Source organism: Channa argus, chromosome 8, assembly GCF_033026475.1.
Source record: "Channa argus isolate prfri chromosome 8, Channa argus male v1.0, whole genome shotgun sequence".
Lineage (NCBI taxonomy): Eukaryota > Metazoa > Chordata > Actinopteri > Anabantiformes > Channidae > Channa > Channa argus.
Window position 1 is genome coordinate 8,646,237 of NC_090204.1, and position 27,229 is coordinate 8,673,465.

The 27,229-nt window shown below is 41.2% G+C and overlaps 1 protein-coding gene and 1 long non-coding RNA gene across 4 annotated transcripts; one reads left to right on the forward strand and one right to left on the reverse strand.

The window, feature by feature from the left end:
- The first annotated feature begins 387 nt into the window (after nt 1–387).
- On the forward strand, nt 388–26,591 carry zgc:92140 (uncharacterized protein LOC447854 homolog). 3 transcript variants are annotated; one of them, XM_067514540.1, is made up of 7 exons: nt 388–667; nt 2,037–2,134; nt 12,112–12,239; nt 19,957–20,042; nt 21,787–21,854; nt 22,789–22,849; nt 25,128–26,591. In XM_067514540.1, exons 3-7 carry the CDS (start codon nt 12,149–12,151, stop codon nt 25,167–25,169), a joined length of 348 nt encoding a protein of 115 aa, XP_067370641.1. In that variant the 5' UTR covers nt 388–667; nt 2,037–2,134; nt 12,112–12,148; the 3' UTR covers nt 25,170–26,591. The 3 variants fall into 3 exon arrangements, with proteins under 3 accessions (XP_067370641.1, XP_067370640.1, XP_067370642.1); XM_067514539.1 differs by lacking the exon at nt 2,037–2,134 and having other exon boundaries at nt 407–667; XM_067514541.1 differs by lacking the exons at nt 388–667; nt 2,037–2,134 and adding an exon at nt 852–1,152.
- Nucleotides 965–2,174, reverse strand: LOC137132250 (uncharacterized). The gene is made up of 2 exons (XR_010915087.1): nt 1,951–2,174; nt 965–1,309 (listed from the first exon to the last, which is right to left on the reverse strand). It is a non-coding gene; the product is annotated as an uncharacterized lncRNA (long non-coding RNA).
- Nucleotides 26,592–27,229: the final 638 nt, after the last annotated feature.

A 27,229-nucleotide genomic window follows, 5' to 3' on the forward strand; every position in this document is an offset into this window, starting at 1 on the left:
AAATTCTCAGAACTGTCAGACTATAAAAAGCATCAGTGGAAGCGGTACCCATTTATGTAATTAAAATAGCAAAATTATTGTTTAGCAAAATATACTTTAATATCCGAGCAAAAACAAGTACTGGCAGAATATTTATATATTACTCAAATATTTATGAAGCAACTTGTTGTTTAATCTGCAAAGTATGAGATGGAATTCTATCCGAATTTCTCTCTATGATAATATAGTAAAATAGAAGTATTAAGTGGGATCCAACTGAGCTCAGAAAAATTACCCTTAAGTTGTATTTAAGCTTAAACTGGTTTAACTTTTTCCACCACTATTTTTTTGTAAAGGGGCAAACATCCTGCTTGGATCTCCTTCAGATGCTTCCCTGCATGTTAAATATGCAAACAGCTCATGGTGGATCACTTTCATTGCTTGGACCAAAATAAGACAGCAGCTCAGGTCCAGCAGTGATTGGTGAGTTGGTGGGGCACTCCTCAGCAAGATGGCTGCATTGCTGCGCGCAATAGTGGCATCCTGGTGAAATGACGCAAGCCACAGTTCAGGTTCAGTCCTCCAGGCTCTGAGCTCTCCAGTCTCCATAGCGCAGATCCCGCCCGACACACCGCCGGAAGATTGACCGGCGATCCCTCAGTGGGCCGAGCCGAACCGGTTCATTAGAGTAAGTAACTGCGTGAATTACTTCTTAAACATTCCTCAGATGTGTCATTTATCCCCCGTGGGAACCACGCTCCTGCTTGTGGTTTCTATCTCTCTTTACTCCTCTCTTTTGTTGTTGTTTCCTGCCTGAAGCGCGATTACCCGGCGCTTTCCTTTCTGCACTCGGGGCTTCGCATCTGTCGGCGGTTTGTTGTCGCAGCGTTAGAGAAGACTCAGCGTTATCACGTCGTTTAAGTGGCGAGAAAACACAAGAGGGTTCAGAGGAGAGACGAGTGTGCGTGTCTGATTTTGAGTGTGATTGTGCTCGCTGCTCGGCTTGGACGGCGTTGGCTCAGCGCCTTTCACATTTTCCACACATCCTGCTCGGTTGTGCCACTGTTTGGCTGCTCCTGTAAGGCCGTTTGGTTCTTGGAGAAACCGTCAACAGCAGGAAGAGGGACCTGGGCTGACAGAGGCTACAGGCCGTTAACCTTTGTGGAAATGAAAGTATGTAAACACACTGAGGGCGTTTGCACTCCTTCTGCCTTCTGTGTCTCCGTGTGGCGCAGCTGGACACAGCTGTTGAGCCGAGCTGCAGATACAGCCCCAGGACAGGACAAAGCTCTGTGGCCGGGGAGGCTACAAACTGCTGCTCCTGCTTAGCCTGTGTGATGGGGAAAAGCGTTACTCTTCTGATTACCAGCACACATACAGTATTCAGAAGGTCTTTTCAGGGAAATTATGATTGTCTGCTTATTACTGCTGTTGCATTTTGTCTGCCTCAGGGGGAAGACAAGTCACTGGATAATAGAAAAGCCACAGCAGCCACAGTTACATTTGATATACAGTCTCATTCGCAGTTCATTAACTAAAACTTAGCTTGAGTCTATTTCAAATGTACCCTTCCTCTCTTCACCAGACACTATTATACACACTTCATCACCCACAGGGCTGGATGAGTTCCCAAATGCCTTCCTGGCTGCTGCATTTAAATGTGCCATACAGCCATTAACTATTGTAGATTTCCACATCTGATCAACAATAGAGTATTGCATCCATTTGGTGCCTGTGCGGCAGACTGGTGAGTAAGTAGGTTGATGTGGCCAGTGTTACAGCATAACATCCTATCACCCGTGGCTTACAAGGTTCAGGGTTACATAGCAATCCTGTGTGTGGATGTCCCCATCCCTTCTTGATTTATCTGTCTTCATCTATCCACCTCCATCTGCCTTTCTCCCCCACCCTCTCTTCACTTGCTTATAATAGTGTGTGTATGTCTGTGTGTGTTCATAAGTCAGTGCTCACATATGGCTGTTAGTTCCGGTGGCTGACAGATGAGGGCAAAACACGAGAGTCTCACTCCTTTCTTCCTCTCTGTCTCTGTCTCCAAGGCAGGACGCTGTGTTGTCAGTCCTCCTTCCTCTTCCGCTTCCCCTCAGTCATCATCACTCTGTCTCCCTTCATGGCTGATCCACGTGCAGCAACAGCGGTGGGTCCACTGATCATTCAGCCTGTTTGGGTGGATCCGAATGAGGCGAAACAGGTGGATCCAGCAATTGTGATGTCACTGTGTGAGGAGGAGGGGTGTTTCTATGGTTACCATAGTGTCTTCTGTGAGCATGTGTCTTTGTGGGCATTCCATGACTGTTTCATAGGGCCATGACACCCCTGGTCTTTGTCAGCGCTACTCCCTTGATGTTGGCTTAGTTCGTCACAAACCTTACACCCAGTTTGTGTCTGATTTGTGTGCGTTGTGTTTCCTGTCATTTCACTGTAAGGTGAAATGGGGTAGTCTATACTCGCGAGCCACTTTTATAGGTTCAACTGTCTAATCAGCTTACCACGTGACAGCGACTGAATGTATTTACACATGGTCGAGATAATGTGCTGAAGTCTGAGTTTGAGTGTGGTATAGTTGTTGGTGTTAGTCAGGCCTGCATATTACAGGAACCGCTAATCAACTGGGATTTTCATCTGTTAAGATTTACAGAGAATATCCTGTGAGTGGTAACTCTCCGGGCAAAAATGCCTTGTTAATGCCAGAGATCAGAGGAGAATGGCCGGACTGGTTCGAGCTGATCGAAAGGCAACAGTAACTAAAATAACCACTCGTCACAACTGACGTATGCAGAAGAGCATCTTTGAACGTACAACACTTCAAAGCTTGAAGCAGATGGGCTACAGCAGCAGAAGACCACACCAACAGGAAACCTGAGGCTACAGTGTTCAAGGGCTTAACAGTATTGGACAATAGAAGATTGGAAAAGCATTGCCTGGTTTGAGTCTCGATTTCTGCCATGAATTGAGAGCATTGATCGATCCTGCCTTGTATCAGTGGGTCAGGCTTCGGGTGGTGGCGTAATGGTTTAGAGAATATTTTCTTGGCACACTTTGGGGTCCTTTGTACCAACTGAGCATTGCTGACCATGTCCATCCTATAGTCACAGTCTACCCATCTTCTGATGGCTACTTTCAGCAGGGTAACGCCCCATATCACTAAGCTAAAATTATCTCATACTGGTTTCTTAAACATGACAATGAGTTCACTGTACTCAAATGACCTCCACAGTCACCAGATCTCAGTCCAGTATAAGACCTTTTGACATGTGGAGGAATGGGAGATTCACGTCATGTGCGGCTGACATATCTGTAGCAATCGTGTGATGCTATGGTATAAATATGGACAAAAATCTAAAGGAATGTTTTGTGCATCGTGTTGAATCTGTGCCACAAAAAATTAAAGCAGTTCTGAAGGGAGAAGAGGGTTCAATGCAGTACTAGCAAGGTGAACCTAATGAAGTGGCTTGTGAGTGTACATTGCAGTGCAGAAAGCACAAAGCCAGCACAACATGATCCCTCTGGGTTGTGCGTGTCTTTCAGTTTGACCGAGGGGGCTTACCAGTCAATCAGTTTTTCTACCTGACCGAATAATCAAAGCTGAAGTGCTAAATGTCAAAGCTAGAAACCTGAAATCTGCACATGCATTATCATCATATATTCATTATTATTTTTGGTATTTGCATGTGTTTATATGTGTGTGTCTGCATTGCAGTCGACATGCAGATCGCTGGACGTACCCTATTTTTGCCACTGGTCTGGGTTCTGACTGCTTGCCTTGTGAGTCAACAAGGGCTGGCTGTGCAGCATGCATGCTTGCTTTGTCACATGATAAAGCAGCTTCTCTGTGTGTTTGCAGGGTGGTTTGTATTCAGAGTCCAGTTCCAGACATTGAGACAGTGTCCAGTACTAATTTGGCTTGCCAGTTTGTTTGGGGTTTTTTTTCTGACTATAGTACTGTGCTAACTCTAAAGTGCTGTGTGAATCTCTGCACACTGTTTTCCCATCAGACAGAAATCATCTGTTTCTGATCTCCACTGTAGATAAAATGGTAAGATAGCATCTCTGCTGCCCCATTCCTTCATGACTCCACCACTGGATCAATGAGAGGAAATGAACTGCTAAGTTAAGTTTATCAGTTGATCTGAAAATATTCAGAAAATGTTTAATCGGTTTTGTCTATAAGAAGTTAGAAAATTGCCCGCCATAACGTCGCATCTTATATGCAGCTAATAGTCCAAAACCTAAAGACATCACATTTGAGAACCAGGAATTTGAATATTGTATGAAATAGCCAAATAATATTTACTAAGCTCAAATTTACATTGATTGTATAAATTAACAGTTGGTTCATAATCTAAAAAGGTCTGATTTGCTACGATAAAATACAAATTGAAGCAGCATTTAGAAACTCCCTGCTTTATAATCAGCGAATATTTGGAGTTTTTGCAGGGAACATGGCACAAACAACTGTTCATGAAACAGTAAATGTTGCTTATTGCTTCAGCTGTAAGTTTCTATTGTAAGAAATTATTGGTTTGTTGGCTAACATTTATTAAAGATTTTTGTGTCATGTAGTGCATGGCGTTTTAAAATGAATATGCTTTATTTGTTTTCGATTACTCAAAAAAAAAACCTTCATTATAACACAAATGAAAACACTGGTTTACTGTGGATGTATCAAACCAGCCATGTTGAGACATGAGACACAGGCTCATCTGCAGCCTGTTGGTGAATTGCTCAAACATCTCCGTAGGTTTCATGCACAAACGCACCTCTGAAATGGCCTTGCCGACAATTCTGCTGCACGCTCGCCAATTACACACAGATTGCTTTATATTTATTTTTGTCAGCTGTGCCAGTTTCTGATGAATATTAATGCTGGTATTCTTTTATTTTTGCCAGTTGTGGGCTGGTTAGTCAGCCATTGAGATGGATTTGGATGAGAAAACATAAACATGTTTGACCTCGTGTGGCTGCTGTGTTGGAGTAGGTCGGCTCTATCAGCCATATGCAGCTGTCTGCTAGTGAATGTGATGAACAAGCACTTACTCACACGTACTAAACTTGAATACAGTAAAGCATTGGTAGTAAAAACATAAACCATGCTGTTCAGCACCCTCCCAGATCTACATCAGCATGTAGCAACAGCTCATTCTAAGGACCAAAAGTATAGAAAATGTATTTTATCTATAGACCACTGTGATGTCCAAAGATACACTTGTTAAATACATTGTAGGGTCTCTCATTGTAGGTGAAGTTCGTGTTGAAAGAGGTGCTCCTCACCTGCCAGTGAGCTCAGGCTCTGACCTGTTTTTTACCTCAGTCTAAACTGGAAATGGCAGAATGGACTCTTAAAGGAGGGGGGGAAATGGACGTCTTGCTTTTTGCTTTTTCAGGGAGTTTGTCTCAGTCTTGAGAACTCACTGGCACTAATATCCCCCATCTATGGGCCTCAGGGAAGACATTTTATCCTGCAGCTTCGCCAGTATTTGGCGGAACAATCTGTTTTGTACGGTATAGTTCTGCTTGTTCAGAAAAGTTTCCCAATATTGCTGCAATTTCAATTAGATTACCGCACGCGTCTGTGAAATTACACTACTAACAGCAATCTGAAAAGTTTTGGCTCACCACCTTCTGGTTTCACTCATTTGTTTCAGCCGTTTCCCATTCTGTCTCTCTCAGTTTCACCAAGTAGTCAAAGGAAATGTTAAGAGTCACGCAGACCTTTCTATTTCAGCTCAGCTGTTTTTTATGGGGCTGGAGTAAAAACATAGACCTGCTGCCAAAGAATGTATGTAACAACTTCTCTAGAACCTGCTCTTGTTTCTTCTCCAGCACATGCCTCAGCTATGCGCAATGTGTCTCTCATTGTCAGTCACATGGCCAGGCTGTAGAACAGAGGAGCTCCTGTATCTACCTCCTTTATACACCCTCTGTTTCCATATCCCTTCCTCCCTCCATGACCACTTGTCAGGCTCATTACAAGAGTGAGAAAAAGGAAAGAGTTTTCGTTGCCACAATAGCGGACAGAGATAGAAGCCGCGGACACTTTAAGCAACAGTGCACCACTTAGGACACACCTTTACTGTCCACTGACCTGTGTTTGTTGGCACGGTTTTCCAGGCTTGCCAGACTGATGGAGTGCTTAAAGTGGGACGTGGGGAGAGGTGCAGCGTTTGCTGCCTGGCTATTGTAAATATTATGGTGCGTTGGCCCAAGAGTTGTACTAAAACTCTGACACACACGACACACTGCAGCACACAGCTGTGATTCTCCACCAGCACGTATTGACTCCATTTAAATATTTGGAATGAGAAAGAACAATGGTAAATTTGTTGGCGTTGAGTGGGAAGTACTTGGTGTTGAGAGATGTAACTGAGGCTGTGTGTCAGTTGTCCTAGATTAGATCACATAGATCTGCTGTGGCCAAAGTTTCAATAATACCCAGGATTATTTGAAGGCAGAATAAAGGGAGAAACATAATACATATCATTGATATTATGATAAAATATATAATATACATTGTATCACTCCATGGTCAGAATAATTTCAGATAATGTACAGTATAAAACACTGTACTTTGTACAGTATTTTCAGGTGAATGCTTGTAATGTTTTTCTCAAAAGTATTAAAAATCCCTCCACATAAGGGTTGAGCATTATGATTAAAGTTTTATAAGGTACTGTGCAATATTAATAAAGAGCAGGCTAAAGGGAAATGTCAGAAAATTCTGGTTGCAAATCATTTATAGATAAAATATCCAGATAGTAAGGTCTTGTTTTAGCAAATCAAATTATTATGTTATTATATTATTAAAAATAAATTTAAAATTATCACATTTTGCATTTCCTGAGCTGCTCACTCACTTTCGTTAACACAGAGCAGTGCAGTCTTGCAGTCTGATGAGCAGTTGATGAATCTCTGCTCCATCACAGGTGGATACACGGAGACTCTCCCCAAGGCTTTGACTATGGCTGAAGTCATTATTTCCCCTCCCGGGTTTACTTATTTCCATCAAAATTAGGCTTGTGTGATACATTAGCCCTGTGATGAGAATTGATAGAGAAGAAATTCAAATCCAAACAAAAAATAACCTGTCACACACTAAAACTACCTTCTAGCACTTTTTTTTAGCACTGTCTTTCGCTTTTGCTTAGCCAGTTATTCAGGCTTTGTGGTTGATTGCTCTGCCTCTGGCTCAACGCTGTATTTGAGAAGCCTTCTCCCTGCACGCTGCCAGACCTGTATTTATGCAAGCACGTACACTCACATATCTCTCCGCAGGCCTTTTTGAGTTCCTCCTTTGACAAACTGAGTTGTAAAGAAGGCTTATTCGCACGACTGAGGTGTAGGTCACATCCCACCTCCAGGTATGCAGGCTGGGGCAAGCCCCCGTGTTTGCCAAAATGTACTTATTTTGAGTGCTTTACAATTTGCCATCTATGGACGATGCCTCAAAACCTTTATCTTGCATTTAATAAGAGTTGTAACAACTCTTATTAAATGCAAGATAAAGCTCATGTTACTCTTTTTGAAACACTGACTGTAGGTTGTCTTCCAAATCTGATGTAGTTTTGAAATGACGCAAGACCTTCTAGTCGATGTCATGGCATTATTAATATCTCTAAATTAGGTTACTGTTTTACTTTGGTGAGTATGCCCATGATGAATGATAAGTATCTGACGTGCATGCATCCTGAAGTTGTTGTGCGCAGGAACTCTTATCCTCTTTAGAGACTGGATATTTTTCAGATCACGTTCGCTTGCGTGTGTGTGTGTCAGCAGGAGCAAGAGTGTTGGTCGTTATGACGGTCTTAGCGGACTCGCTAGACAAAGCGTGTCCCATTGACACACTTTAGTGTCTGTAGGAGTATGCGAGCTCTATCTGTCCTGTCTGTTAAATCAACACTGAGCAATGCAACTTGCATGTGGTCTTGCATGTGGCAATGAGAAGTGCACAGGGTAGAGCTCAGTCCTGACCCAGGAAGATTCAGGTTGGCGTTGCCAGTGAATGAAAGGCATGCAAAAGAGTAGGTAGATGCAAAGCATTGAAACTTAAGTGTTTTTTTTTTTTTTTTTTTCAGTGAATCTCTATTTGTACTTGTTGTATAGTGTCTGTTGTGTGTGGTGTATGTTCAGTCAAAAAAGTGGTTAGTGCTGTCATCCCAGAGCTAGAAGGTCCTGGCTGTGGCCCTTCTGTTTGCGGTTTGCATGTTCTCCCTGTGCTTGTGTGAGTTTCTTCCAGGTACTTTGGTTTCCTCCCACAGTCCAAAGGCTTGCATGTTAGGTTAACTGGTGACACTGAATTGTTGTTGTGTATGTGTTGGCCCTGAGAGAGACTGGGGACCTATCCAAGGTGTATCCTGCCTCTCACCCAGCGACAGCAGTGATAGGCTCCAGGTCCCTATGATCCAGGATAAGTGGGTAAAGATTATAGATGGATGTCTGTGTGAGATGGGAAGAGGTGCTGATGAAGTCTGGTGACACAGACTTACACGGCGGTGCAGAGATATTAAATGTTTTGGATGAGGCTCACACTTCTGACCAATCAGAGAAGAGCTATATTTGTTTTTTTTATAAGTTTTTTTTATTTTTTTATTTTTAGCATTCTCATTTATTGCAAATTAATAACTGCAAATACTCAAAGAGCTGTGTAAAAATTGCAAAGCATACAAAGCAAAACAGGGAGCAGGCAGCAGGGAGAGGGGAGGACTTATTAGTCTCATGTTAGTGCTAGCTTAAGTTGGACTCTGTAGCTTTAAGTGGCCTCATCGTGGGTTTTGATTTGAATAGTTCTAAAATCAACAGTGTCGATTTCACATCATACCAAGCATCCCAGAAGTCCCTCAGTGGGAAACAATTGCAAGATTTATCAGAAAACCAGCTTTCAGGACTTTTTGAGCATTAAAAGACCAACAGTTTAATAAGATGTTGTGAACATGGCAGAAAAAACACTTCCACTGCTTGAATTTCAACACACACGTCTTTGTGTCATTGACGCATCTCTGTAGGCTCAGCCTTTTTTGCAGATCCCACTGTTATTTATTTATAGATGTATTCAACTTTGTAATAGTCTGCCTAGTAGCTGGAGCTTATATGTAAAAGGCAAGTAATAGCAGCTTGGCTAACAGTTTCACACAGCCTAGAATTATCCATGCACACAACAATAGCTCTGGGACTGCTGCGGTCTATTTTTAGCCTGCTCCTACTCACAATTTGATGTTTCAATACACACAAATCAAAGCCCATCAAACAGATGCTGCCCACACAATGGAGACCCTTTGAAACTCTATCAAGGCTGCTCACATGTCTCAATACCCTTCCTGGTATGGATGGTTCAGAGTCTCGGTGCTTTGCTAATCTAATATTCACTTCAGTTCTACACTGATAGCCCAGAGTTAAGAGAGACTGTTCCCTCTTTGTCGCCTCTCTCTCACTTTCTGTCTTGGCTTTTCATCCATTTTTTTTTTCTGGCTTTCACTTCAGTGTGCTGTGAACATGCACCCCTGCGGCAGCGGTTCAGGGTGCACACCTCGTCCTCCTCTCCGCAGATTCCTCATTTAAGCGAGATTCTGTCACGAGACAGATTACGCTGGATAAGATTATTTTTTGAAACTTTGCCACAAGTGTCGCTTTACGATGTAATGCCTCAGACTGCATTAAGACGTTCCAGCTGTGTGTGTCTATGGGAGTTCATGAGGGCGTGTGAGATATAAATGAGTTGTTTTGCAGCAGTAGTTGCAGTAAGAGGTGTCCCAGGCAGCCTGGAACAGGCTGATAAGGCCACAGGTGATGTAGAGGGTGGAATCCGCACGTACACACAAACACACACACACACACACACACAAACACACACACACACACACACACACACACACACACACACACACACACACACACACAGAAAGAACTTACCTGTGTGTGTGTGTGTCTTGATCCTCCCTCTAGGTGCAACTCCTTGTCACGTGTGGATCCTTTGGGAAATGTATGCGTAAGCTTTGCTCAGGCTCCAGTGATTAATGGAGCATTACAAGGAGGCCTGGCCAAGAGATTCCGCAAATATTTTGACCGTGTAAATCTTTGTTCAGCAAAACTAAAATTGATTAGCTGATCAAAAAAGCAATCAGTAGATTAATTAAAAACATAATCATTATAATTGTTGCAATCCTAAATAGAATATTTAATTTAAGTTTTGAATCGAAAGTTTCAGCCTTTACTCACTTAATTAACTGCTGAGAGCAGACATTTTGTCAACATGTCAACAGTTAAGGTAAATGAGTTAAGCATTGCAGGAAAAGGTCAAATAAAAACGAAGCACACTTTCATTATGTGTAATGACCTCTCACTGAATCTTCAATAGTGATTTCTCTCTTTATCTGTATGATTTGTGGCACTTCACGCATTTTTAGAAATGCCATAGCTTCCCTAAATTCCAGCAATAAAATGGTTATGTGATAGTTATCTTTTTATTATAATTGTTTAGGATTCACGGTCAAAGATAATATTAATAATAAGAAGAAGAATAATAAGAGTAAGAGTAAAACTGCTAAACTGCAGTACCATTATAATATTCCTTCCAGTTAACACATGTACACTCTCTCTCTATTTTTAAATTTCTCTATATCTATATATCTATATCTATAAATATATATTGCTCATACACAGACAAACTTTGATACAGCCCCCACTCTGTACACCTGGTGCTTTGTGTTGTGTCCAGAGAGATGGAGGTGGGTCGACCGCAGCCTAAACACTGGCCTCCTGTCAACTTCAAACACTCTGAGGATCACGAAAGGAGGGAGGAGGCAGAGCTGGCACTGTTTTTTAGCTCTACACTCTCTGGCCTCCTTCTCTTCCATCCATTATGCAGTTCTTCCCTTCACCCATGTTCCCCTTCGTCTCAACCTACCTAACTCCTCCTAATCTTGTTTAATTTTGTCTTCTTTAGCTTTTTCAACCCCCCCTTTATTATGAATGATCACTGGCTGCCTCTTGTCTCCATTCTTGTAAGTGGCATAAGGCATGTAAGAGTGACATGAAGACTGTCTAAAATGCAATATGTCTGATGGTGTGTGTGACTGAGAGTGATGTTCACAGTTTTGTTAGCTGTCCTTCTGAGTGGGAGCGTTTAACTTTCCTAAATAACGAAAGTGTTTATTTTGTTTGGTGTAAAGGCTGACTCAGGCTGACGTGAGGGTTTTAATGTAAAGTTCAAATAATGCCTCACAACAAGGCTAAACTGAGAGTATTTCATCTAGTGGCCAGAAACACAACAACAAATGCTTTCTGTTGGATGTGTAAATGGGCAACTCTTTGCTAATGTGTTGGCCATGTTTGCTATTTAAGGTGACAAGATGTCAGTGTGGTTTTAGCTTGTTCTTCTGAGGCAAAGTAGTTTTAAAAAATCCACTGTTAGCTTTATGTTTATCACAAAAAATGTGTAAGAAACTTTTAATTTTAATTCTGTTACTCTTGCATCCTGCCTTTAGAATTGTATGTTTCTGGTTTGGAAACTATTTATACATTAAAATATAATTACGTAATAGATTAATATAATAAATGTATGAAATAGTATTAATACGTTAATAGAACTAAAATATTCATCTACTGAGTGTTTATTTACCCAGTGGGCTGCTCTGCTGCTTTTCCTGCTCTTCTCACCTAACAATCAAAGCACACAAATTTGAATAATCAGCAGAATTTTCAGTTTTTAATATAAATCCTCCTTTCGTTTTCTTCTGAGGGATTTTGACCTATCTTAATACCATGTATGAGGCACTGAAGGAAAGGGGAAAGAATTAATGTGGTTCTGCTGTCCTGCTACAAAGGCATGTGCATAGTGCTCCAATGTAGCTCAATTTATAGGTGAAGTATTAACCATCCTGTCTTGTGTTGATAGAAAACACTGTACAAAGTATTGTACTATGTACAATGAGTGATCCAGTTTGTTTGGAATAGAAAAGAAGAAGAGGTTAATGTGACTGACAGTTGCTGTAGCTGAACAAACACTGCATTATTTTTGAGATGGGGTGTCTGTGAAGTACATAGTAAAAACCGAGCAGCAGCATTGATCATTTTATTGTGTTTGTCGTTACAATAAAAGGTCTTCTCTTTGCTCTTGGGCAGGTGAGTGCGATGAAGAGCGGTTCCAGAGCGTGAGGCCATGGGCTGCACCTCGGCCAAGCAGGTGTCGGCCGTGCCTAACGATGAGGAGGGACGCGGCAAGGCCTACAGCAACGGGGACCTCTTCACCGGTCAGTTTGTCCAGACACACAAACACGCACGTAGGAATGTCAATAAATGCTTCACAGCTCCATTTTGCTTGCTTAATTGTTCAAGGAAGCCCTATTGCCCCATCTACTCTCACAATATACTCTCTTCATTATAACTCAAAGTGTTCTGGTGAAGAGTTAAGTTCTCCATTTTAGACAATAACTGTCAACACCAGAGTTTTATTGGTCATCCATGTTGACAGTTCATGTATGAGAGAGGAAGTAACCATTTGGTGTGAACTGCAGTGTTAAAACTTTGCATTTCAAAGTTTCAGTCTTGAGAGAGTGAAACAAGGAGGAGCAAGATGTGGGAGAAAAAGGCCAAAAGGAAGATAGTTGGTGTTAAAGGGGTTATTCACTGCTTAGATATCTGAAGTTTATTTTAAATAGAGCTGCACAGTATATTGTTTCAGAATGGTCATTGCAATGTCTACATCGCAGGAAGTGTGATATCAAGTGAGGCAAATTAATAATGCTAAATGTAATGATTTTGGAAACAAAAAGGATGATGTTGACTAGTTACTTGGTCAACAGTATTTTCAAAATAAGTTAACAAATGTATTAAACTACATTATTTCCCCATCCAAACTGCTTTCAGCAGTCATCTGCTTATGTGTTTGTTGTGCTGAAATCAGTTGCATAACCAGCTACAAAAGCTCTGTTAATTTTACGGACACATTTTAATGTACAGTTGTTAAACACATCCATTTACAACTAAAGAAAGAGAGCGGGAGTGGAAAATACTTTGTTTACTTTATGTGTGTTCCTACGTATGCACTCCACTAAGCCACCAGCCCTCCCTCATCCTACTTCCTTAGTGAGCCTTTCAAGAACCATGCAGCAACCACGTAGGTGGTTTTGTTTCAACTAAAAACATCACCCAGTTTCGGGTCCTAGCCCAACTGTCCTTGAGCAAGACACTGACCCCAGTCACAAAAATGTCAAACAGGATTTAACTTAGTGATTGAGAATGACCAACAAATAAATCCGATTTGTTGCTGATTGCAGCTCTACAGTAGCTATAATTATAGCCAGGAGGTTGTTTTGTAATGAGGGATGTAAATGAAAGTGAGAGAAAGCCAGAGAGTGAGTGAGATGGTGGGTGGTTGAGGGATTAACAGCGATTAAGAATTAGGAGCAACACTCTGGTATAACTGCATTCGGGCGGACGGATGTGACAGATGACAATCCACAGGAGGTTCTCTCTCTCTCTCTCTCTCTCTCTCTCTCTCTCTCTCCCTCCCCTCACCCTTCTCCCTCCTTGTTCCTTTGCCCATCATCCTCTTTCTGCAACCTTTCTTGACTTGCTGCTCTTTCTCGTCTCTTCTTTTCTCCCTCCAACTGGTTTCCTCCATCATTCACCGCCGTCCGCCCCTACTATGATTTCTCTCTGTTCTCACATCTTATTTTACTCCTCGTCTTTTAAGGAGCAACGGAACGAGGCATGAGATGGTGGTGGGTGGGGGTTGGGGGGGGGGATCTAGATGGAGCAGTGTAGCATTTTTCCTTGATAGAGGAAGGGAGAATGACGTGCGTTGATGCTGCTGGTTTTCTTTTTTCCCCTCAATATCTCTGTCTCCTTCAGATTGTCTCTTCCCTTCCCCCGCTCAAGGCCTCAATCTTCCCGTCCTCTGTCTCTATATTTCTCTATTTTAGGTCTTTGTGCCCCCTTCCCACCCCCCTCCCCCTCTTCCTGTCTTCCATCTCTCACTGTTTCTTCTCTCCAGCTCTTTTCCTCTCCTCTCTGGCACAACATTAGGTCAGACTTCTGTGTCCTTTCACCTCTCCTCCTTTTCCTCCCTCTTCCTTCCATCCCAGTTTTAACCAGCTGACAGCTTCTCAATGTCAGCTGGTGGTAGCTTGGCCCACACTTCTGTTTGAGCATGTCTAGGACTGTGTGCATAGAGGTGGAAAGCAAACATGAACAGGAAAGTGTGGACCAGCGTAATCCAAGGCCATGACCCCCAAATAACACCACCATTCTTCACTTCTTCTGTTTTTTTTTCTCCGTTGTTCTCATTTCTTCTTCACTACTCTGCTTCGGACTCTGCTGTCACTGTCACACACTGTGTAGTCATTTTTTCCCACTTAACTTGCCGCCCTTTCCAACCTCAGTCAAACTGGCTCCCACCATGCATCCGGTGCACTTCTCATAATTGAGATGGAAAAGACAGCTTGGTTGGTCACGCTGATAAATTTGCCTCCAATGTCTGTGTCAATGTATTTGTGTTCATGTAAGTGTTTGCATGTTGCGTATCAGTATATTTAGTCAGACAGCTCTTGCTCACACTGATCCGCCTCCAACAGATTGTCTGCCAGTCAGTCTGTTCTTGTGTGCATTTGTGCATGAGTGTGTGTGGGTGTGTGTGTGTGTATGTGTGTCCCAGATATTCTTGGTGCCCATTCTGTCAGTCTCCGGCCACTAAACCTAACCCCCACCCCTCGCTCGCGCTCTCTCTCTCACACAATAACCGGAAAAGGCTGAGCTCCATTACACAAACACTGAAGGACAACGAGGGAAAATAGCAACACTCTCCACAACATTATGCTATTAATGTCTGCAATATTCACAGTAGAAGGAGATTGGAGTGGAGATAGAGTTAGCAGTGGTATATGTGTGTATGATTGCAGGTGCGGGACCCCGACATGTTTACCCAACATGGTATCGTGCAGATTTCACAGTTTGTTTTAGCATTTGTGTTGTTTTGAAGCAGCGGAGCAGCGGATTGGTAAGAAGGCAGTTAGCTGGATCTGATCAGAAATTTGCTGTCTGTACAGAAACATGAAAATAGTGTTAAGAAGGAACAAGAATGTAGTTTGGATTTCTGTGTTGTTGTTTTTTTTTTTTTTTCTTTTTTGGCTAAGCAGAGATACTAAATGATCAGTGGTATAAACTACTATGAGGGATGACTCAAAACTATTTTGTTAGTGCTTCAAAGAAACACTTGTACTTCAGTTATATTAAATTTTCTTTAACAAACTGCTGAATAGGAGCTCAGTCCTTGGAAATATTATCTCACACACAGTAGGAAAAAAAGATCAATAGGGCAGCTACTAACTTTGTATGTCAACAAATTTCGGCGAAACCTTTCTCTCTTCTTCTGGGAACACATGATGTAAAAACATGTCAAAATCATCACTAATACACTTTCCATGCACCCTGTGTATAGAGTGACAACATTTCCTCTTTAGGGTTGTACACAAAACCTGAGAAGCGGGCTTGTGTGAATCAAAGGTCACTGGTTCAGTACGGCAGCAGGAAGTTGAAGAGCTGAGCACTGGACTGTGGTCAGCTTCCGAGTGTGCCTGAGAAGCAGGGCGTTCCTGAAAAAAACTAATTATTGACAGTGAATCAGCCCGGCATAAAATGTTAGATATTGACTGTTGAATTAAAACGAGCTCAGTTTGGAAAAAAAAAAAAGAAATATACTTCACTTGTCTGTACATACCAACTTGCACATGCATGCACACATATAGAGTACACAATGTATGTATGCATACGTAAATAGGTAGGGTGTATGTGCAGGGACATCTTTCGTATATGTGCAGTGCATGTGGATATGTGTTTGTATCAATTCCCTTATTAAACACATAGCACAGCACATGCCAACATACTGTTTGTTTTTGTGCACAGCCAGATTGGTTTCCTTCTTCCTTTTAAGAGGTGAAAGTGTTGTTTTGTCTCTGTGTGATTTATGTGGACATGGAGAGACTTCTCTGAAATGTGTTGCCACAATAGGAAGTTCCTTGAACATTTAAGTCCTACAGTCACCACCATGTCCATACATGCAATGAGAAGCTTGTGTAGCCAGTTCATAAGAACATCCTCTATTTGTAAACCTGCCTACAGACATTTGTCTTCATAATAAAGCACACTATTTTTAAGAAGCTGTTCCAGCCTCCAAATGTCAGCAAGTTAATTTCTTCTGTTGTGTCAGTGTGAATTTTTGTAAGACAAGAGTCAAATTTATTTACAATATGCATCAAATAAACATTTCGGGCTTATTTCAAGATTATGCTGATTCATGCTTGTTACATTTGAAGCCAGGCTGATTTTCTTTGTCATACACTATTTTTTAGTTGGTATTGTGGGTATATTACACATAAGACATTTGACTTTGGCCTATGGGGCAATAGGAAACCAGTTTATCTGTATAATGGCAGACTACTGGTACAATGTAATTGTTGTTTTAAATGTGTGCATGATATTGGAGTTAATTTATCTTGATTTGGGAGGGAATCCAATGGTGAAAATGTGTTAATATTGGATCAGCAGCAACAGAAGAAGTCTGACACATTTCAGCCTTACTGGTTGTGGGTAAATGAGGAACTCAACGGGTGTTAAATAGCTTTTGTAACAGATTAATTCAAAATATATATTCTGTAGCGTCTGTTCTGGCTTTTCGTCATTTTCTTTCTCCAGAAAAAGGCAAGACATTACTTCTTTCAGTATCTTAATATTTCAGACAAAACAGACTATCATTGAGTGTGTGTGGGTGTGTGTGTGTGTGTGTGTGCAGGCGTTTGTAAGATTTAAGACTTTGTGTTCAGGTGTAAAAGTCAGGCCAGGCTGGTTATGACCTTGAGCAAAAGTAGCTAAAAGAGAGGACACACAGCAGGAAGGGCAGAGTGACATAGCCACAGGACACACACACACACACACACACACACACACACACACACACACACACACACACACACACACACACACACACACACACACACACACACACACACACACACACACACACACAACACTCACACACAACACTCACACACAACACACCCAAGAAGGCTATTTAAATGACTCACGCCCTTAAAAACACTACAGTTGCATAAAATGGCAAATGCTGTGATTTAAAGGCTTCGAAATAGAAACGTACTTGTGCACGCTGTTGCACATGCAATGTCAGTACCTTTAAGGTCAACAGAGAGCTCAGGTCTCTAATCAGAGATGAGAAAGATGTCCACATCACAAAATCACAGCTTCTCAAAATAGTTCTTCCCTTTCATCTTCCCCTCTCTCTCTCTCTCGCTCTGTGACGTTTCCCCTCCTTCTTTACCAGAGCGAGCCCAACATTGGCATGACGAAACACCCCTGTCATTTCTTCTGACAGTGACTGCGGAACACATGCATGCTACAGTCACACAGCATGACCAGTTTTTGTTTCTATCCAAAATGAAGCAAAGTATGTGATGTGATGAGTGTTGATTGGTGTAAGCTGGGTCACTTTGATCTATCTATACCCGTCAGATTAAGCTCAGTAACTATCCTGTAAGATTCAGTCAGGCTGCAGCTCACCCGCATTTAAAAATTATACGTTTCTTAATTGCTACTTGAAAATATCAATTAAAATGTATTTACTGTGCCAGCAGCAGAGGCAACAGGAGCTAATTCTACCCCATCCTATTCTTCTGCATCCACCTTAAGGTAGAAATTATATAACATCAATTTGATGTGGATTGCCCCTGTAATACACAGGAGAGCAGAGGAAATGGCTCTGAATTCTGTTTCCTGCTGCAGAACTGGATGTGCTGCATGTTTACAGAGCCGATCTAAGCTTGGTGAGTCTGTATAGTGTTATAAAACCATTTTGTATGTGTGTGTGTGCATCGGCATGTTCAGACAGGAGCTGCTTTGCTCCTACTCGTTTACATTCCCGAGACAAACAACAGAAAAGTGGTTGGCATTTCTTTTTCTCCTCCTAATCTCTGCCTGCTGTTCTCTTCTTTCCTCTCACCAATGAATTTAGATCAGAATCATTTAGGCCATGTTCACTTGACTCTCATGTAAGATGTAGAAACAAAGGTAATCACACATACGCACACACACTCACACTCCCACACTCCCACACTCACTCACTCGTAGGTGATCCAGGTGCTGGGTGGAATGTCTGCAACAGAGCAGAGAGAGAGGGGTGAACCTATCAGCTGGGTACAAAGTGGAACAGACACATGAATAAATGGTCAAACACACTGCTGATAGAGTGAGGGCAAAATACTATGGACTCTGTGTGTGTTCTGTGCAACAGATAAGGGTGAGACATGGGCGTGTGTGTATTGGGTGTACAATATATCAGTGTATCAGCTGCTGCTTTATCAGGTAGATGTACAACAACCAGGTACTTTGCAGAAATGCCTGTGTGATTGTATCATTCTGCTTGAGGTTAGGTGGGGCTTGGTCTTACGTAAAGTTCCTTAGGTGGAGGTTTTAGAGATCGTATCATCTTAAATCACTCTTAGATTTATTGCAGTCCCTCAGCTTGAGCACCACTAGAGGTTCTTGCTGTCTTTTGTTTTGTGCTGGTGTGCAATTTATGCTCAGTCAGGCTGTGATCTTGTGCCTGAATCACAAGATCACCATTTGCTATATTTGCTCACCATTTTGCCATTTGCAGTATATTAGACCACCACTTATATGGTGTTTTCTATTTTCATTCCCCCATTTTTGTGGGTAGCTGAGATTTTCATTCAGGAGATGAAAGGCTACTTCAGGTTTGCCCTATGGGGAGGGTCAGGCATTTAAAATTGCCTGACCCTCCCCAAATTGTTAACAACTTAAACGTTAACAGGAGTTCACAGGTGGGTCATTGGCCCATTTGCGGTCCCAGATGTGAAAATCAATGCAAAAATATATCTGTCAATGACAGTACACGGATGAGGAGGAGGAGGGGTGATGATGATGATGATGATGATGATGATTTTTTTGATGGTTTAATTTAAAGGCATCATCCTAGTGTCTGAAAGAGGGATCTTGGTCCTTCACATAATACCACCTAATTCAACTGGAGAACAAAAGCAGGTCATATCCGTACATCTTAAATTTAATATGGCAATGATTTTAAATGATAATGAACATGAATTTATAACCTGAAGGTTTCACCAACACTTACTTAACAATTAAGGTGTCAACTGTATATTTTTAATGCTTCAGTGCATGTCGTATCATTATGTGTGCTGGTGCAATTCTGATTTGTTTGTCCTGATCAGTACAGTCCAATCAGTTGCCAGTACAACATTGTGCACGTCTGTGGACTCATTGATTACTTTTGGTTGTGTAATGCAGATTATATTCGCTATTTTTAGTGTAACTATATGGGATTCAGACAGTACTGGAACATGACTAATCTTGGATCAGTAAGACATGTATGATGTCAAGTTTACTGCCCTAATTTCTAGCTGTAGCTGTGATTTAGTGCAGGGCATGTTCACAACTCTTGTGGAAAGTGCCACTGAGCTTGTCTTTACTGTCTAAGCTGTGCACGTATCACAGAAGCTGTTCAACTGATCTTTAATTCCCTCCAGCTTGTGCCTTCTTATCTTTTCTTTCTTTTTTTTCTCCCCCCTTCTCTCTTGTTTTCACTCTTATTTCACATAAACTCTGCACATCTTGCTCTTGCCATCTCTTGACTAGTGTCCTAGTTTTACCTCAGCTGTCGTGTCCATTTTCTGTCCAGTGTATTATATTACAGTAATACCTTGAATAAATTATATCTAGAATCGATACGACAGCCATTAGTAATGTTCTTGTAATTCAGAGAGTTTATAGTATGGCTGGTAAGACATAGTTCAACTAATGTTGCATTTAAGATCCTATTGATCAGGGTGAATGGAGCAAACAGCTGGTCACTCCCTGCCTGTCTCCCTCTTTTTTCATTTTTTTTTTTCTGTCTCTCCAAACCTCTCTCTCTCCCCTCAGATGAATACAAGATGAAGGGAGTGGAGGAGGTGAAATACATGAGAGGGGAAGAAAACAGAGTGAATGCACGCAACCAGGAGAACCTGGTGAGACACACACACACACACACACACACACACACACACACCAATTTATGCGCTGAGAGCCCATCGTCTGCACACAAACTCAGACCTTTTTCTGACAGTTTACCAACTCAAGCGAACAGGCTGGTGTTTGTGTCCAAAGGCAGCTCTGTCAGCCTCAACTCACATACACATGTACTGTCTCTTATACAACTGCAAAAACTGACACAAACACACAAGGAGGTGCATTACATACAGGTACAGATTGCATGCCAGTGTGTATGGAATGTGGAGGCTAAAGGAACCTAAACCTCTTTAGAGTTGAACCTGTGTAAATAAGTGATATATTGTCATTGGTAAATCACTTAATTTTAGAAACTCTGCAGGTAATTTGATTGCCCAGTCCGTCTTGCAAATATAAAGGTCACGTTTTCTTTCTTTGCACAAATGTTTGTGACGAACGGCTGTATTTTTCCAAAAAGGGCACAATATTTTGTTGAGTGAGTTATAGAAAGACCCAAGCCACTTTTTCTCCCAGCCAGGTAACCTTCAGTCTTGTCTGCTTTTATTCTCACCAATAATCATGACTGTATGTGTTTTCCTTGAGGGTGGAATCCGCGCGCGCACACACACACACACACACACACACACACACACACACACACACACACACACACATATATATATACACATACACACACATATACACATACACACACATATACACATACACACACACACACACACACACACACAAACAATATGAGTGGTGAGAGATGCAGGTTACAGTATTTGTTGGTGGAAAGGAAATAACAAACACCAAGCTCACAAAGTGACCAGCCATAAATTGCATACAGTATGTGTCTCTTAGTAAATAGGAAATGTAATGAGTGTCAGATGTGAGTTTGGGAAGCCTTTACTATCAATGTCTGCTCTTGACAACACAAATTCCTGAAAACCTTGGAACAAGAGTTGTTAAGAGTTTCAAAATAGTTTGGACTGCACCAGTCAACTTTACAATACAATGATTGTGTACAATTCAACATTACTGTTAACCTCACCAGGAGTGGTCGATCATGAAAGATCACCTCAGGACCAGCATCAGGAAAACATCTGTACATAGCAAAGTGGCAATGAGAAGAATATTGCTTCCCATGCAAAGTTTGCTATGTGAGAAAGCCAGAGTGCTTTTAGAAGAATGTCCTGGGGATGAATGAGACCAAAGTAAAACTTTTTGGCTTGAATTAGAAGAGTTATGTTTGGTGACAACAAAAATCTGCATTCCATCATAAGCTCTTCAGAAAATCTGTGAGACCTAGTAGTGGCAGTATCGTGATTTGGGCCTGGTTTGCTGCCTCTGGACTAAGATGTCTCGACATCAGTGGTGGAGCTATAAAATCTCAATAAACAAGCAAACTCTGCAGGAAAATGTGTATCTCTTCATGAATTGAAGTATGGAGTAAGAAAACGATCCTCTTCACTTATAAATTGATCTATTTAAGAACGTTGAAGAAGAATGTTTTGGAATGAGTGAGTCAAAGTCTGTCTAACTTGGTTATTTGTCCAAATAAACAGGAAAACATTAAAAGCTTCACTGTACGGTCTGTGCCCCATATATGGTTGTCATTCAATGCCAGCTGTTAATTTGATAATGCAATATTAAAGCCACTTGTGGTTTTGTTGATAGGGGTGATAGGAGTTGTTTGTTTGTTTTTTTTAACTACTTTATTAGCTGATAAAGAAAACTAATGGTCTGTGTGTTTTCCAGGAGAAGAGTAACGTGCAGTGCAGGGGCAAACAGCAGAAAGAGGTTGTGACAGCAAACATCAAGTCTAAGTAAGTGGCTGCATAATATAAAATATTTGATCTATATCATTTTATTATGAGTTAACTACTAGATCACAAATAATGTTAAAGCTAATTTTTCCAACAAACCATATATACAATATAATTCTCTCCATAACTATTAATATAATTATCTCCATAAAATTGATATTTAGGAAACAATGGCACCACAATTCTATATAATCCACAATCCTCACTGTGGAACAGCTCTTGTTTTACTTGTAAAATATTGTACTGTCTGGTTTGAGCCTTTAAAAAAACCTCTCTGTCTATTTCGACACAGCTAAAGAGAAGTTATGATGTTAATATTATGATGTGTGAAGTAAGTGATAATTGTTGGCTATTGTAATGCTGCCTCCTGGCCAACCTCAGACTATCTGTGTGTTGTTAGGTCTTTGTATGTGTATACATATGGGTTGCTGGTGGCTGCAGAGTATTTAGCCTTTGGATCAGACACTGGGATAATACTTTATAAATTGATTATTTAAATTCCTTTTACAGCATCCCAACCATGAATTTCACACACTACAGTTAAGGGTGGGTGGGTGTGTTTGTGCTATGGTTGTCTCTGTGTGTGTGTTAGTGCTGTGTGGGGGGTGTAATGGAAAATTCTCATGATGTATTTGTTGCCTACCTTCTCCTCCTCCTCTCCAACTTCCTCTGCCACTCTTCCTTCTCTTCCTTGCTTTCCCATCTCTCTCTCCTCTCTTTCGCTTTCTCTTTCTCTTTCTCTCTCTCTCTCTGTTTCTCTCTCTTTCTTTCTCTCTCTCTCTGTTTCTCTCTCTCTTTCTCTCTCTCTCTCTTTCTTTCTCTCTCTCTCTTTCTCTCTCTCTTTCTTTCTCTCTCTCTCTTTCTCTCTCTCTCTATCTTTCTCTCTCTTTCTCTCTCTCTCTCTCTCTCTCCCTCTCCCCCTCCCCCCTCTCAGTATTCACACATCAGAGAGCCAGCAGGAATTTTTCAGGATGCTGGATGAGAAGATTGAGAAGGTGAGGAGTGGGGTGTTGGGTACATGTGGGGTATGTGTGTTGTGCATGCTTTTTATGGTTTTAGGGCAGGGGGTGTGCAACAGCAGCATAGTCCATCTATAGAATCATCTGGATTTATATGACGGTGAGTAAAACATACATTCAATTTTCAAAAAGTGATGGGAGACGTATTCATGTTCTTTGGTGTAAAGATACTCAGTTAAACTTAAAAGCCTCAGTCTACAGATTCTGCATTGAGAATTTTAAGTAAATATGGAGCATTATTGCGAGCAAAGTGAATTTTAAGTTGCTCTTGGGGAAACTTCATTATGTAAAATTTGGAAAAGGTTCAACCATGTGACGAACCCACATAGAATTATTGCTCAACTCTTCAGTTCCCATCAATTCAAAAGGATGCTTTGATGTCATTCAGCTCACTGCTTTGGTTTTCGGGCCTACAACTCTACTGATCTGGTTTTACTGCCACTGCTCTCATCATTGTCATTTCTAGCCCCAGTAGGCAGCTGCAGTCACTGACAAAGCTTTATGCACCATCAGTACACTACCTGCTCTGGATCATACAGCAGGCACACAAAGAGAGAAAGTTCAAAGAACGGACTTTGCAGAATATTGGCCATACACATGAAACAAAATGTATGCTAGTGTTGCCCTTGGGCTTTTGAATAAGCAACTGTTTTCCTACATGTTTGCTGTTTCACCTTTATGAGGTACTGTAATGTTAATGTTTATTGCACTGACCAAGACATTAGTGTATTTTACAGGGTAAAATGGATTGATGGATTAACATTGAATCAGCTATTATTTTCAGGTGTAGACACTCAAACAACTACTGCTATGTACTTTGATGTGAAACAATCCATACTTTAAAAAAATATTTTTGTTCTTGTGCAATTCACAAATGTCAGCGTTGAACCTGTATCATGCAAAGAAGAAGCCATATGTGAAAACAATCCAGAGATGCAGCCGTGTTCTCTTGGCCAAAGCTCATTTACAATTGTCTAAGGGAAAATGGAAAACTGTTCTATGGTCAGATGAATCAAAATATGAAATTCTTTTTGGAAACCATGGACACCTGTCCTGTGGACTAAAGAGGAGAGGGACCATCCAGCTTGTAATCAGTGGACCATTCTAAAGCGTTCACTTCTGATGGTATGGGGACTGTAATAGTGCCTATGGCAGGGCTAACTTACACATCTGGAAAGGCATCATCAATGAATAGTACATAGAGCAACATATGCTCCCATCCAGACATTGTCTTTTTCACAGAAGGCCGTGCATATTTCAGACAATACTAAACCACATACTGCATCTATCATAACACCATGGCTTTGCAGGAGAAGAGTCCATGTGCTGAACTGGCCTGCCTGCAGCACAGACCTTTCACCAATAGAAAACATTTGGTGCATCATAAAACAAAAAATCCAGTAACAAAGGCCCAGGACTGTCGGGCAGCTAAAATCCTGCATGAGACAAGAATGAGACAGTATTCCTCTCTTAAATTTCAGCAACTGGTCTCCACACTTCCCAGATTTTTCCAGACAGTTGTTAAAAGAAGAGGGGATGCTTCACAATGGTAAACATTACCCTATTCCAACATTTCCGGGTTGTGTTGCTGCCATCATATTCAAAATGAGCTATTTTCCAAGAAATGGTACAATTTCTCAGTTTCAACATCTGGTATGTTGTTTATGTTCTATTGTGAATAAAATATGGGTTGATGAGATTTTTACATCATTGCATTCTGTTTTTATTTACATTTTACACATTGTACCAATCTTTTGGGGGTTGTAGTTGCAGTGAATAATAATTGTAGAATAAAGCATAAATTGAAAATACAGTAGTTAAATTCTCCAAAATACATTCCAAAGCTAAAACCATCAACAGCCATTTAAAACTATTTATTGTTTGAAACTCTATCTTATGGGACACCCCTGGGTAAAAACAAATACTGGTTATTTAAATATTCCAATACTTTTGGAAGAGCTGTGTGTAAAGGAAAGAGGTTGAGTTTGCTCCTCGTCATGGTGGATGAAACAAATCATCACATTCCACCTGTAAGCACTTCACTGCCTCATGCAGTACTTACGCCAGTACCAGCAAATAGACAAAGGCTTGTTTAAATGTAATTGGAGGAACAGGTGTGCGGGGGATTGCTGCATGCCGACAGTTCGCATAGAGTCATGTAAAGTAGATTATTACAGAGCATTCATAACTGGAACAAATGAAAGTAGAAAAATGTATGCACATCTCATACTCTCTCTAATCCCTCTCTTTGCAGGGGCGAGACTACTGTTCGGAGGAGGAGGAAGATGGGACATAGCACAGAGGCCCCCACGTATCACCCCCACAGAGAGCCTCACAGTGTGCGTGAATGTGTGTGTATGTCTGTGTAAATGCATACTTGTGTGGCTGAGAGAGTAAGAGAGCACGCTGAATCAGTGTTTTACTAATATGGCGTTTATGTGACGGGACACTGTATGTGTTTGTGTGAGCAAGTGTCTGTTTTCTGAAAATATGGCAAAGAAAGTATTTTAATCATGAGAGACAGAGTGGGGGATACATGAAAAATGGAGAGATTGGGATCTTGAAAACTTTCTTAAGAGACTACAGCCCTCCTCTCTTAGCACCTCACCCCTTCATGCCCCTGAGTGGACAGATGGAGGTGGCAGTGCGATGAAGGGACAGACAGATGAAAGGAGAGAGAGATGAAGGAGGACGTGATGACGGATGGGCACACATCGCTATGAACATAGAGGACTTGCCACAGTCGGGTCAAACAGTTATTTCCTCAAGCGTGACAACAGCAACTCCTTGGCCCTCCATCTGTCTCTTCATATCTGTCCGTCTGTCCCTTTGTGGTCTGTTCCTGAATATTTAACCCTTGCATTGGACAAAGTAACTCCCAAATATGGGTGTGTTGAGAACTGATAGACACACAAGCGGAGAGGAAAGGAAACCTGGGCAAGAGCAGAAACTGAAGGCAGAGGAGCTATGTCTTGCCGGCAGGATCCGCACTGAACTTTCAGCCTGGGCCATGAGGAACTGAGACAATGGGAGAGGGAGAAGAAGGGACGATAGAGAAGAAAAATGTCAGATATTTTAATAAGAGAGAGTAGGGAGTGAGCTGGTGATTTAGAAACTCTAAACTCCTCCTGCCTTCTAAAGTCAAGGACCTTTTTTTTTTTTTTTTAATTCTGTTCAGTTATTTGTTTTTCCTTTTTGTGATGTTTTTTTTATTCTTGGCTTTCTTGATAATGTATCATCTTCGTCAATGTCATCATCCTCATCACCGCAGCAGGCAGACTGAAGCTGCTGTGTCTCAACCTGAGCTGTCCTCCACCATATACTATAATACAGCAGATCTAGCCAACGCACACAAACAAGTCTCTTACTGTACAAACTGTAACACACATGTACATGTACATGTAAACCACACACACACACAATTTGTTCTATCCCTTTCATTTCACCAGCAGACATGAACATCATGTCATGTACATCAGTCAGTGGTATTCAGTAAACCTCTACTCCTGCATTATTTCACTGTACACACACACACACACACCTTCATACACACTCAGGCACTAAAGCAGCAGACCAGGCTGAGCTCAAAGGGAGGATGTGTGGTTGCCGTGGAGACACAGAGCTGATCACATTTTTGTTCTCACCTTTACTGGATAGTTCCTGTTGTATTATTTTGAATACTTTTTTTCTATTGAAAATAAAAACGCAGAAGCTCTTATATGTGTGGCATCTGTGTGTGTGTGTGTGTGTGTGTGTGTGTGTGTGTGTACACATGCACACATTGCTCTGCAAGCTGAGTAATGGAGCTCTGTCATGCTAGCACTGGACTGAGGAGTATGAAGTCAGTGTCTTTCGCCCTGATCATGGTTCCCTAACAGCTAGACTGTGTTATGCCACCTGCTTGTACAACATCTGTACTGCAGTCTTGCTCGTGAACAAAAATACATTACACACACAACTGAATATTTTGTAATCAGTAATGTGTATTAGGAACCTTTTTAATATATTAATTTACAAACAAACATAGTAAGTCAAGTCATCATGAAAATATAACTTAAAAACAAAGTAAATAAACCTAAATAAGCTGAAGACAGACTCAGTTTAACACAAAGGTTTTTGGACTCATTTTTACATTTTCTTTGAACTATATTTGAAATGAATGTACATAACCATTAAAGGAAGGCCAGCTGACCATGTTTCAAACATGTCACAGAAAATGTGGGCTGAAATAAATGATCATTTATTGTTTTATTGTCATGAGAACTGCCACGAAGGGACGTCTGATAAGATATTAAGAAATAAAAAATGTCTCTCGTCCTTAGTTTTATATATAATAATTAATCATTTGTCCTTACG